The sequence below is a fragment of the Lepidochelys kempii genome, chromosome 6 (assembly GCF_965140285.1).
Source record: "Lepidochelys kempii isolate rLepKem1 chromosome 6, rLepKem1.hap1, whole genome shotgun sequence".
NCBI lineage: Eukaryota > Metazoa > Chordata > Testudines > Cheloniidae > Lepidochelys > Lepidochelys kempii.
This window is the reverse complement of record NC_136385.1, coordinates 113,759,561-113,772,871: the sequence shown is the minus strand read 5'-3', so window position 1 is coordinate 113,772,871 and position 13,311 is coordinate 113,759,561. Positions and strand designations below refer to the sequence as shown.

Sequence of the window (13,311 nt, the reverse complement as noted above, 5' to 3'; positions counted from 1 at the left end):
AAAATAAAGTTTAAGGCACTTGATATTCACATATCTGGATTTGAAATTTATCATTTTCCAAGTAATATTTGCTTTATTTACTGACCAAAATGAATATTTACTAACATCAGCACTGGAGAGTAATAGCTGAAGAGGAGCAAGCCACATTCTGCTCTGCATCATCAATAAAATTGCCAACTAAGTTGGTTCCAGAATCATCGTTAGTAAATATGTATGAAACGAAAAGGACCCAGACACCAGGTCAAGCTTGCAGTTAGAAAAACATTGTTTAGACTTTTAATCCTGCAGGAATAAATCTGATATAAAAGCTTAGATATACAATGGCACAACAAGATGCCATTTTAGAAGACACATGCTTTGACCCATAAATATACTTATTAAATTGGACCTCAAGAGATTGATTTAAATGAAACTAAGGGTGCTCAGCACCCCTCAAAATCAACCCCTACATGCATATATAGTCTATTAAGTATATCTCCATTGCAGTTCAACTTCTACAGATTTAAGTGGAGGACATTCTCCACTCTAAATAGAACAAGGTATCATTCTCCCATCCTCAAAAGAAGCTTGATTAGGCTTGGTCTACACCAGCAACTTATGTCGGTACATGTATGCTGCTCAGGGGTGTGGAAAATCCACACCCCTGAACGATGTAGTTATACTGACCTAACCCCTGGCCTAGACAGTGCTATACTGACAGGAGGGCTTCTCCTGTCGACTTAGCTACCAACTCTCAGCGATGGAATATCTATACGCACAGGAGAAACCCTTCCGTCGGCGTAGGTGGCGTCTTCACTAAGTGCTACAACAGCGCAGCTACGGCTGCTGCAGTGCTTTAAGTGTAGACAAGCCCTTAGTCCTCCCATTTTTGTGCCAGCACAGTCCCAGAACGATGTGGTATTTGACCAAGCATGGGAGGAAGTAGCGAAAACATATGCTATTGTGAGAAACAGGGGATGGAGAGGGACACTTACCTCCAATCTTAGCCAGAATTATCTATGCTTGCACCACTCTTGATTTTTAGTCAACGAGAAGTTGTTTGGTTTCTTTGCAAGATTTCTGGGTCAAGCTAGAGGGGTACAGTTTTCTTTTAGTTGTTTGTGAATGTGGTGTAAAACAGAAAGAATGGAAACCACTTAATCAAAATGCAAAAATGTATTTTGTGAAACTCATCCCAAAAAAGGTATTTTAGCCGTGCCACAACACCCAATTAACTTGGGAGATACAGATTACATCAGAGATTCTCAAACTGTGGTCTGTGGACCACCAGTGGTCCACGGACCACCGGTGGTCCACAAGCTCCATTAAGGTGGTCCGCAGATAGATCCCTCTAAGGTGCGTGCCTGGACAGCCGCACAAGAGACAATGAAGGGCCACCCACCAAATTAGTGGAGCTGCACAGGCATGGCTTCACTAATTAGGTGCCTGGACCCTGGAGAAGACACACATGTAAGGTGAGGTGGTGTCCTTTGGGGGAATAGGGGGTAGGTGGGAGGGGGCAGTGGGATGAAAGTGGGGGGGGGGGAATTTGGGACATGTAGGGCTGCAGTGTCCAGATAAAGAGGTGACTTTCCCCAGCTCCAGGGCTGCGGCTGCCAGGGAGAGACCCCCCCAACTCCTTCCCAGCCTCAACTCAGGGGCTGCCACAGCATGGGAGAGAGGGAGAGACCCTCCTCCTTCCCAGCCCCAGCTCAGGGGCTGCCACGGCAGGGGAGAGAGGGCACATCCATCGCATTAGAAAGGTAAGACTACTGATATTAAAATATGAGTTGTGTGCTTTTATTTGCAGAACAAAAAAATATTAAGGGTTTTTTTAATATAGCGCTTTTATCCAAAGTGCTTTACAATAGTTAGCTAACGGTACAAACAATATTTGGAAATATAATTAAGTGGTCCGCCAAGGCCCTCAGCAATTTTCAAGTGGTCCGCAAAAAAAAAGTTCGAGAACCATTGGATTAGATGATTCAGGGTAGTTCAAATTGGCATGTCACATGCCTAACTTTAACATGTCAAACTATTAACTCTTAGTACACTACAAGAATAGTCAAATATATTAGATGTAGTCCAGAAGTACAATGCTGTATTTAAAGGTATCCCAATTACTAAAAAATCCAAAGGAGTATATTTCACACTCTTAATTTAAATTTGTGATAAGCACAAAACATGTCATGTGGAGTTTCCCATGTAACTATATTATTAGTTTCCCATGTAACTATATAATATTATTAATATTTAATTTCTTCTAAGTGAAGGTGGCAATTTAATTTATAGCAATTCACAGGTTCCAAGACCAGAAGAGACCATTATGATAATTTAGTCTGACCTCCTATATAACACAGGCCATAGAACTGCCACAAAAATAGTTCCCAGAGCATATCTTTTAGAAAAACATCCAATCATCATTTAAAAATTGCTAGTATGGAATAGCTACCATGATCCTCAGTAAATTGTTCCAACGGTTAAACTCACTGTTAAAAATTTATGCTTTATTTCTAATCTGAATTTGTCTAGCTTCAACTTCCAGCCATCGCATGGTGTCATACCTTTCTCCATTAGACTGAAGAACCCATTATCAAATATTTGTTCCATATATAGGTACTTACAGACAGTAATCAAGTCACCTCTGAACCTTCTCTTCTCAGTTATCTCAATGTTTAAAATATCTTATGAAAACGTTCAAGGAGAGCTATCCCTCGGGGGGGGGGGAGGAGTCTAAAAAAAACCTCTTTTGGTAATAGGTACACAGAATTTTTCTGACCCTAATTTCATGTTGCCAGAGATAGCCTTCCGGTTACATACTTCTATTTATAATAGGACATTTCTGGTAAACATTGCATAAATCAAATCTAATCTTCCAGATTGTCTGCAAACACCCTAATTTGCATAAATTAATGTACTTTAAATAATAATATAATACTTTCAGAGCCAGATTTAGGATTTTGGGAGGGTTAGTAAGATGAATTTTTGGGCCCACACCAAACTTCACTCACTCATTTGAAATAAAAAGGGAGTGATTGGACTTCAGAGCTACCAGGAACCTCCTTTTGCAGAAGTGGAGTCCACCTACTTGTGGTTTGGTTTGTGCAAGCATAGTTTACTCTTGGAGAAATTCTGTGTCACTGTGCATGCACAGAATTCATGTCCCCCACAGATTTCTTTGCTTCCCTGCAGAAAAATGACTTTCTGACAGGGAAGCTGCAAGAGCAATCAAACACCACTCCCTAGCAGTGCAGGTACATTGTTTCAGGCATCTGGAGCAGCCAGCGGAGAGGTAAATCACTATGGTGCTGGGGACACCCCAGCCAGTGGCTCCTACCCTGAGCCGGGATCAGCTGCTACTCCCGGCTGGGCTGGTGGCAGGAGAGGACGGTGTGACGTTGCACTCCATATGTTTTATGGAAATATGCTAATGAGCGTGAATATAATGTAACTGGAATATGCTTTATGCAAAAGCTTATAATCTACTGAATGTGCTCATCTTATTTGTACGAATGTATCATTCTTGTATCTGAAGCTAGAAATATGAAGTATTACTCTTAAGTGCTATTGTAATTATGCAAAGTGGGGGCCATTAATGGTGGTTTAGAATCTTGATGGCTCCCATTGACCAGGACAATTGGTTGTAAATGGCTCTGTTTACTTGTAAGCCTTCCAGTGTTCCTGAGAGTCAGGTGGGAAGAAAGGAGGCTTGGGGGGCGGGGTCTCACAGGACATGTGACCATATCACCTGGTACTGGAATCCATCTTAAATCTGGCGCTTTTCCATTTAGAAGGAGGGGTGGGGACCCAGAGAGATAAAAGATTCCCACCTTGTGCCAAAGCTATAAAAGGGGGTGAAACAGAACAAAGGGGGCTGCAGTCATGAGAAAAAACCCTGTTACCACCTGAGCTGGAACTAACAAGAACTGTACCAGGGGAAATGATTGGGCCCAAACTAGGAAGGAGTCTAGTTTGTGAAATTGGAATAGCTCTGAGGGTGAGATTTACCTGTGTTCAGTTTCTTAATGTATTAGGCTTAGACATGCCTGTTTTGTTTTATTTTGCTTGGTAACTTACTTTAGTCTGTCTGTTATTACTTGAAACCACTTAAATCCTACTTTTTATACTGAATAAAATCACTTTTGTTATTTAACCCAAAGTAAGTGATTAATACCTGGAGGAGCAAACATCTGTGCATCTCTCTCTATATATAGATCATCTCTCAAAACTGGGTGACTGGGCAACAAAATGGTAGATGAAATTTAATGTTGACAAATGCAGAGTAATGCACACTGGAAAGCATAATCCCAACTATACATATAAATCATGGGATCTAAATTAGCTGTTACCACTCAAGAAATACATCTTGAATACTGTGTGCAGATGTGGTCGTCCCATCTCAAAATAGATATACTGGAATTGGAAAAGATTCAGAAAAGGGCAACAAAAATTATTAGGGGTATGGACCGGCTTCCGTATGAGGAGAGATCAATAAGACTGGGACTTTTCAGCTTGAAAGAGACAGCTAGGGGAGATATGATTGAAGTCTATAAAATCATGACTGGTGTAGAGAAAGTAGATAAGGAAGTGTTGTTTACTACTTCTCATAACACAAGAACTAGGGGTCACTAAATGAAATTAATAGGCAGCAGGTTTAAAACAAACAAAAGGAAGTATTTCTTCACACAACACACAGTCAACCTGTGAAACTCCTTGCCAGAGGATGTTGTGAAGGCCAAGACCATAACAGGGTTCAAAAAAGAACTAGATAAATTCATGGAGGATAGGTCCATCAATGGCTATCAGCCAGGATGGGCAGGAACGGTGTCCCTAGCTTCTGTTTGCCAGAAGTTGGAATGAGCAACAGGGGATGGATCACTTGATGATTACCTGTTCTGTTCATTCCCTCTGGGGCACCTGGCACTGGCCACTGTCAGAAGACAGGATACTGGGCTAGATGGACCTTTGGTCTGACCCAGAAGGGCCATTCTTATCAGTGTTATGAAGGGCGAATGGTTTATGTGTTTACCCTATATAAGCTTTATACAGAGTAAAACGAAATTATTTGGGGTTTGAATCCCATTGGGAACTGGGTGTCTGGGTGCTGGAAATAGATAACTTGCTGAGCAGTTTTTGGTTGAAGTCTGCAGCTTTGGGTGTGTGGACCAGACCTGGGTCTGTGTTGCAGCAGACTAGCGTGTCTGGCTCAACAAGGCAGGGTTCTGGAGTCTGAAGCTGACAGTGGAAAATGGGCTCAAAGGTAATTCCAGCACATCAGGTGACATTCCCAAGGGGGTCTCTGTAACCGAACCCGTCAGAGACGGGACTTCCTCTTCCCCTGCAAGGAGTGGCTGCGGCTGTGTCAGGCCAACCCCAAGAAACCTCCCCCAACTGCAGGAAGCTCAGCATCCTCCCCTGCTTCCTGCCCCCATCACTCCTCAGCTGCAGGGGCAGGGGGGGAGGGGTCACTGTATGGGGAGCTGCTCCCCCATCCTCCCAACCCCCGTGCATCCAGACCTTCCATACCCAGACACTCCTGCCAAGCCTCACCCCGTACACACAGAACCCCCTAGCACTCCATACCCGAACCCCACCCCACTGAACCTCAACTCCTGCATTGGAGCCCCCCTCACCCAGACCCCCTGCCTCCAGACTCCCATCCCTGAACCTCAGACCACCCCCGCACTGAGCTCCCTGCACTCAAACCCCCACCTTGATGAGCCATACCACCCCGAGCCCCCACATCACTTACCCCCAACTAGCTGCACACAGACCCACACTCCCCTGCTGAGACCCCCACACCGCTATACTGAGCCCCAACCACCTTCATCTGAAAGCCCCTGCAGAGTCCCATTGCCCCTGCACCTGGAACCCCCCAACGAGCCTCTGTGTATCCAGATCCCACACTGAGCTGCCTGCACCCAGACTGTCCAACAGAGAACCCTCTCACGCCACACCTGGACCCCCCAACACTGAGCCCCTTCACATCTGCATCCTGCTGGTTGAGCCTGCCTGCCCACATCTGGTGTGCCTGGCGCAGAGGGGCAGGGCCCCAGGGTGTTTCTGGGGCAGACCCAGGCCTTGTACTGTGTCAGAGTCAGGTGCAGCCTCACCGCTGAGTCCGTGTCCACGGTGTGGGAGTGGGGGAACTGCAGGGTGATCTCCCACTTTCATGCAGCCAGTGGCCTATGCGCCACACTGCCATGTGGAGCCTCTGCATTTATTTACTGACAAATAAAACTTGCAGAATTTTTATTTTTTTGATGCAGAATGCCCTCAGGAGTAATAGCTGCCAACATCTCAACAATTTTTAAATGGGTAATCCACCACATTCGCTGTGGTCATGAAGATTACTAAAGGGCAAATTGTAGTTATTTTTCTCCAATTATTTAAACTTTAGAATTCAGGGTAGTTAGCAAAATTAATAAATGCTCAAAATAGTCACCTCACCCCTTTACAGATATACAGTTTATGTAATGGAAATACAATAAAATAGAAGTATAAATAAATAAAATTAATTAGCCTGAAAGTGGTTCTCTCACCCCTTCCATTTCTTCATGTTTTTTAAAATCTCATTGATTCTAAGGATTTCCATACCATTTATATTTCCTCTCATTTCTAGCTACAGTTTCCTCATCTTCTCTCCTCAAGAAGAAACCTTCCTCTCATTCTGTCCATTTATTTTCCCCATTCTCTGTTCTCTAGAGCAGGGGTTCCCAAACTTGGTTCACGGATTGCTCAGGGTAAGCCCCTGGCGGACCGCGAGATGCCTTGTTTCACCCCTTACTTTAAATAGCACTTTACAGACCCTGAACTACATTACTCAGAATCTTGTGAGTCAGTCACACATGTGCATCAGTCTCTCACTGACTGAGGGAGAAAGAGAGGCTGATGCGCATATGTAGCTGATGCATACGATTCTGGGTAATATAACTGAATTTATTAATTTGACATAAATGGATCTTTATGTGGGCGACGTTATTAAATCAGGAGTTGGGAATTTTTGGTGGTATATGGGAGTCTCCCTGAAATACCAGGAGACTTAGTAGGTTTGGCCAACAGCCTTCAGCTTAGCAGGTTCCTAAGATGAGCTGCTCCACCCTTGTGGCCAGAAGCTACAATGGTAGCTCAGAGCTCATTTTCAGGCAGTCAGCCAGCCTGCAGCAGTCCTCGTGTTATCAGTGGAAGTCAGAAAGCTCCCCTATATATGAGTCACCCCTGATCCTTTTCCTGAGAAATATAAGGGACTCCTGGTCACAGATTCTTGAACCTCAATGGCCAGCCCTTTTTGGCTGGGAAACATGAATAACCAATGGCCTTAAGGGAAAACGACTGACACAAACTTTCCACTCTAATGGTTTACGTTTTGAAGGATCTTTCAGTAACAAAGAGAGCTATACATTGCCTTTTATTAAAAGATTAAAAAAAATTAAGCACTGATGAGGAGGCCTTGCCTATATGTCCAGTTAAACCAGACTTAACACTGGTTAAACTGCATCCTTTATCAGCACTAGGTAATTTTCCTAGTATACAGAAGACATTACGGAGTCCCATGACCATGGCCAAAAGGCTCCCTGGATACTCTGCATTTCTAAGCACCTTTCATCTAAAGATCAAAGTTCTTTAGGAACATTAACTAATTAAGCCTCATCTAGGTAGTTAAGGCTTCATTTTACCTTCTAATAAAATACAACCATCTTGGAGGTGGAAGAACAGTTAGACTAGGAGTGAATGATACTGTATTTTAGAATTAAAATAGGAATAAAATTAATTTTGTATCCAACTGAATTTAGAGGTAATTTAGGCAGAAAGAATGTAAATATCAGTTTAAATTTGGCCAGAACAACACTTTACATTAAAGATCACAGAGCAAATGTTTTTATCATTGATGGTCACGACATCTGAAAGGCAGCACCTCAAGCAGTACAGTACTATATATTTGGGTTTTGGTTCAGTGTGACTAAAAAGGAAGAATTAGCTTACTGAATCACACTACTACTAATTACAGGTATTCCTGAGTGGTCACCCAGCTCAGTTTTGCTTAACTTGCAAATCTGCTTTGATCAGAGTATAAAGTGACATATCTGTAAGCAAAGGTGACAAGCACTGTACATTAATTAAGAAAATTATTGAGGAGTTTGTTCTGTATTTTGAAACCAGAATGAAATACCCTGTGTGGAAAAAAACTTCATCTCTAGCTCCAATGTCAAATAACATGTTTCCAACTTATTAAACTAGGATTTAAACCAAATTATAGAACCAGTTTTAAACAATTTCTAAAGTGGTTTCATAGAATCATAGAATATCAGGGTTGGAAGGGACCTCAGGAGGTCATCTAGTCCAACCCCCTGCTCAAAGCAGGACCAAGCCCCAACTAAATCATCCCTGCCAGGGCTTTGTCAAGCCTGACCTTAAAAACTTCAAAAGGAAGAAGATTCCACCACCTCCCTAGGTAACCCATTCCAGTGCTTCACCACCCTCCAGTGAAAAAGTTTTTCCTAATATCCAACCTAAACCTCCTCCACTGCAACTTGACACCATTACTCCTTGTTCTGTCATCTGCTACCACTGAGAACAGTCTAGAGCCATCCTCTTTGGAACCCCCTTTCAGGTAGCTGAAAGCAGCTATCAGATCCCCCCCGTCATTCTTCTCTTCCGCAGACTATACAATCCCAGTTCCCTCAGTCTCTCCTCATAACTCATGTGTTCCAGTCCCCTAATCATTTTTGTTGCCCTCCGCTGGACTCTTTCCAATTTTTCCACATCCTTCTTGTAGTGTGGGGCCCAAAACTGGACACAGTACTCCAGATGAGGCCTCACCAATGTCGAATAGAGGGGAAGGACCACATCCCTCGATCTGCTGGCAATGCCCCTACTTATACAGCCCAAAATGCCACTGGCCTTCTTGGCAACAAGGGCACTGTTGACTGGTTGATCAAGATGAGGCCAAAATGGAATTTAAAAACTTTGATCCAATGCAGCTAGGAGTACGATGACTGGGCAAAACATCACAGGGGAATCTGTTTTAGCCATTTGGAAGTTCAGCTGAATACAAGAGGCCACTACAATTTTCATTTTTAATGCTTTTCTTCCACACGGCAGCTTTGGCCCTTGGGCTGAAGCCCATTGAGATTCTGCAACAAAATATGCTTAGTTGACTTTTTGCTCAATACAGCCCTTAGCCGGCAGGTTGTACCAAAGGCTAAGACAAATAAAGAACATAGAAGTGAAAAATGAGTATTATGTCAATAAAATCCAAATCCTGCCAATGCAGTGATTCTTTTATGCAGCATGTTTTCTAATGCTTTGTCTGGTCTTGTTTTAAAATGTCTCAAGCAATAGGGCTTCCACCAATTCCCTTAGAAGACTACTTGCTCTCTAACAAATCTAGCAGTTTTTCTTAATATTCAGCCTAAATCTTCTTTTTCCTTATTTCAGTCCAAAACAGGTATCTCTCTCCCCAATCACTTTCACTTAGACCCAGCATATAGTTTCTAAAGGACACTGGGTTATATTCATAAAGAAAGAAATATGAATAATGCTCACTGATTTTGCTAATTTGTGCTTCAGAGCAGTATAAACTACAACTCATCTGCATACCTTCTCACACAAAAAGACCAGTTTTTTCCCTAATAATTTTTCCTTTTAGAATGATTATTCTGAGGTCAAATAAGTTTGGTCTCAACTTTAAGCAAATAAGGTTCCTACTTAGAGAGGGTTTGTCTCACTGAGTTTGATTTTTGATTATATTAAGTTTCTACATACAATTTATTTACATATTAAAAATATTTCAGATAAAATGCTAACTATATTACTGTTTGATTGAGCTCATTAAAAACATGCAGTTTTATTTAGAATATGTTTAGCGTTCACTGCCAAATACTACCTTTTAACAGAGGAAGGACTTTCTGACTTTGCTGCTAATTCAGAAAAGGGGACCTTCCAATATCATCTGAACAAGTGACAATAAAGCTATTATTCTAGTCATTAATAATCATACAAATTAGAGATGGAAAGACTTATTATCTAGGTCATCGAGTCCTCCCCTGCCAGTACAGGACTGTTCTCTGCACCCTGTTTACTAGTGCTTTATTGGCTTGTTTTAGCGATTATTTTACACTTCAGCTTACAAACATCAGAGCAGATGGATTATTTTTCTCAAATTCTGCATCACTAATATACGAGACAGTACTGAATTTGCACCATATAAGATACATCATTAAAACATTACAGGGTTTGTCTTTTTTTTTTTTTTTTACCACCACTAGTAAACCAAGCTCTTGAAAAACACTAAGTTAAACCGTAATTTAAGTAATTTAATAAGCAGGCATTGGACCTCAATGACAGCACTCACACTAACAATACTCTTCACACACCTGTGAAACATCTGTTTAACAGGTTTCAGAGTAGCAGCCGTGTTAGTCTGTATCCGCAAAAAGAAAAAGAGACTAACAAATTCATTTGAGCATAAGCTTTCATGAGCTACAGCTCACTTCATCAGATGTTTAACAGCATCCAGCTGCCAGGACAGTGCCTTGAACCAGTGTCACAACAGTAGGAACATAATATATACCCACAATGCCAGGCTCCACTTTGGGGATTTTAAATTACACAGTTTGATTCTGTACAGGGTCTTTCACTCAAATTACAACTATGGGTTTATATTGGCACAGAGAGGGCCAACAACTGCTGAAACAAATGCACATTTCTCTCTAGCAGTTTTTCTTCTGAGACATTTGTGTGTCTGGACACAATACAACCACCCCTCTCTACGCAGGCCGTCCTTTGTGTAGAGCAGTCACATTCAGCCACACAAGCGACACAGCCCCCAAGGCACATCAGCCCACCCGTTCCCTGGGTGACGGGCAGGTCCGGCCACCCCAGCGCCCACTCGCCCCCGCCCCAGAAAGCCCAGCCGGCGGCCCGGGTTACTTACATTCTCGGTGTCGCGTTCATTCACCGTAGGCAAGGGAGTTCTAGTGGACATTTTAATTCGCTTGTGCCGGAGCCACTGGCTGCTTGCGACAGCAAAACAAAACACCCCCTCCCCCAACAAAAGCCGACCACCCCCCCCCCAAGAATGCTTGTCACTCTGCTGCGAGACAGCGGTTACGAAGGGCCACCATCAAAGGGAAGGGGTGGGGGGGCTGCTTATTTCCACCGCCGCCACCCCACTTCCGAGCTATATTCCAGCCTGGCGATGGAGCAGCGTCTCCCCCGGGGAGTCCTCCGGGCTCATCCTACAGCCAGCTTAGGAGCCCAGGGCGCAGAGGGGGAGGGCGGGGGGATCCTTGCAGAGCGCAGCGGGCTGAGGGGGGGCGAGGGAGCGGCCCGGAGAAGGCAGCGGGGCGCTGCAGAGCCCGGCCAGGAAAACAAGCCGCCGCTCCGCAGCCAGCTCCGAGCACTGGCAGCCAGGCAGGCCCGCTCCGAAGCGCTTCCCCCTCCCTTCTCCCCCCAGCCCCGCTTCACCGGGCCTCCGCTAGCATGCCGGGCCTCCCCCACCCGCTCCGCCGCCCGGCTGGCCCGGGCTCCCCTGCGCCTTCCGAGCCGGGTGTCAGGAGCCCCGCGGGCCGGCTCCGGCAGCCTGCAGCCCCCGCCCCCACTCCACGGCTCAGCGCCGCCCGCTCCGGGATGGAGGATCCAAGATGGCCGCCCGGCTTCCTCCGCTCCGACTTGAACCGGAAGAGCCCGCCCCCTGCCCTGGCGCTGGGCTGGGCGGCCGGCGCCGGCTGCTTGTTGCTAGGCGGCTTGGCCCTGGCGGGGCGCAGGAGGGGAGAGGCCTCCGCAGGGACTGAGCGCCCCGGGGGGCGGGTGGCACCCAGTCAGCTTCCCTGTGTGTCAGTCCTGGCTTGGGGCTGCTGAGCTCACCCACCCCGCCCCTCAGCCACAGGCGCACCCACCCCAGCAGCCACGCAGCCCAGGTGTTGGGCTCCTGGCGTGCACCAGCAGCACCGCCCTCCTCGCCTCACGGGGCATTCGCACCACCCTGCTCCACCTCGCGTGGCAGCGGCACCAACAGCACCGCCCTGCGCCACCTCCGTGGCCTTGGCAGCACTGCCCTGCTCTGCCTCTGTGGCATTGGCCCTAGTGGCAGCCCGCTAGTCACCTCGCGTGGCCTTGACGCCACCCTGGCATTGGTACCGGTGGCAACGCAGCTCATGTGGCGTTGGCGCCAGCGGCTCGGATCTGCTCCACCTCATGTGGTGACACTCTGCTCTGGCACGCACAGCCTCAGCCCGAGTGGCACTACCCAGCTCCGTCTTGCATCGCACAGGGCACTGCCCTGGTTGGCCTTGCATGGCAATAGCGCCATTGCCATGGCCCTGCTCCACTTCCGCCGGCGTGGCGTATTCCGTGGTAATGGCCCAAGTCACTCTGTGGCCCAGTAGCAATGCTGCCATGTAGGGGCAGTTACTGTAAATACAATAAAAAGAACAGGAGGACTTGTGGCACCTTAGAGACTAACCAATTGATTTGAGCATATTTGGTTAGTCTCTAAGGTGCCACAAGTCCTCCTTTTCTTTTTGCGAATACAGACTAACACGGCTGCTACTCTGAAACCTGTACATACAATACCATTTTGTTATAAGGGTCAGTCTAACACTGACTCCCTTTGAAAACAATTGGGTGTTGCAGGGTTTCTCAGTGTGGCCTTTGCGAGCTTGCCAATCTCAGAGTGCTCACTCCACCTTTCTGTTTCCTGCTGCTAACGCATTTGAAACTAAAACACATTAAATACTTTCCTAATATTAATTTTTGTAAACAATTGCTGTAGTTGCCACTAGAATGTTACAGGATCGCGGAAATGCTGGGAAGTAGTTCATGTGAGAGTGACTGGGAAGGAAGGGGGCCTGCATGCTTGTGAATGGAAGGGGAGATGGTGCATCATGAAGGATGTAGGGGAAGGTAATACATGTGATTGTGAAGCAGCAAGGAGGTGGTCCATGCACTTGTGATTGGGAGGTGTCTATGTTAGCAAGAATAACAGAATGATGCTATTGGGAATGGATGGGGTGAAGGCCAGAGACAATTTCTTTATAAAAATGTGGTCCACAGTATGAAATGTTGGGAAATCTCTGGTCTAGAAATGAAAACTTTGGAGCTGATTCAGCTGTGCATTAACAAAGTGAGGGGTTACGCCCCTGGGTTTTCAATCCTGAAGTTTATTTGCTGAAAGCAAAATCACAAGAGACTGCAAGATAGGGCCCTTATACTCAATCCAGAAGTTTTCATTTCCCTTTGTGGTACGGTATATTTAAGGCTCCAGCCCTAAAAAGGGGCTATGTAAGTATGGCCCTGTGGTGGGGTGTTCACCTCACACTAGCCTGGGAA

The 13,311-nt window shown here is 45.5% G+C and overlaps 1 protein-coding gene across 11 annotated transcripts in view; it reads right to left on the bottom strand.

Moving 5' to 3' along the window:
• MARK3 (microtubule affinity regulating kinase 3) overlaps positions 1 to 11,626 on the bottom strand; it is a 111,036-nt gene extending 99,410 nt beyond the window's left edge. For 3 of the 11 annotated variants that reach the window (XM_073349741.2, XM_073349739.2, XM_073349742.2), the window contains exon 1: positions 10,916 to 11,622. In XM_073349741.2, the coding sequence (XP_073205842.1) occupies positions 10,916 to 10,966 (51 nt within the window). In that variant the 5' untranslated portion in view covers positions 10,967 to 11,622. Of the gene's footprint in view, positions 1 to 10,915 lie in introns of all 11 variants that reach the window. The other 8 variants (XM_073349743.2, XM_073349740.2, XM_073349746.2 and 5 more) reach the window with 6 other exon arrangements.
• Positions 11,627 to 13,311: the final 1,685 nt, after the last annotated feature.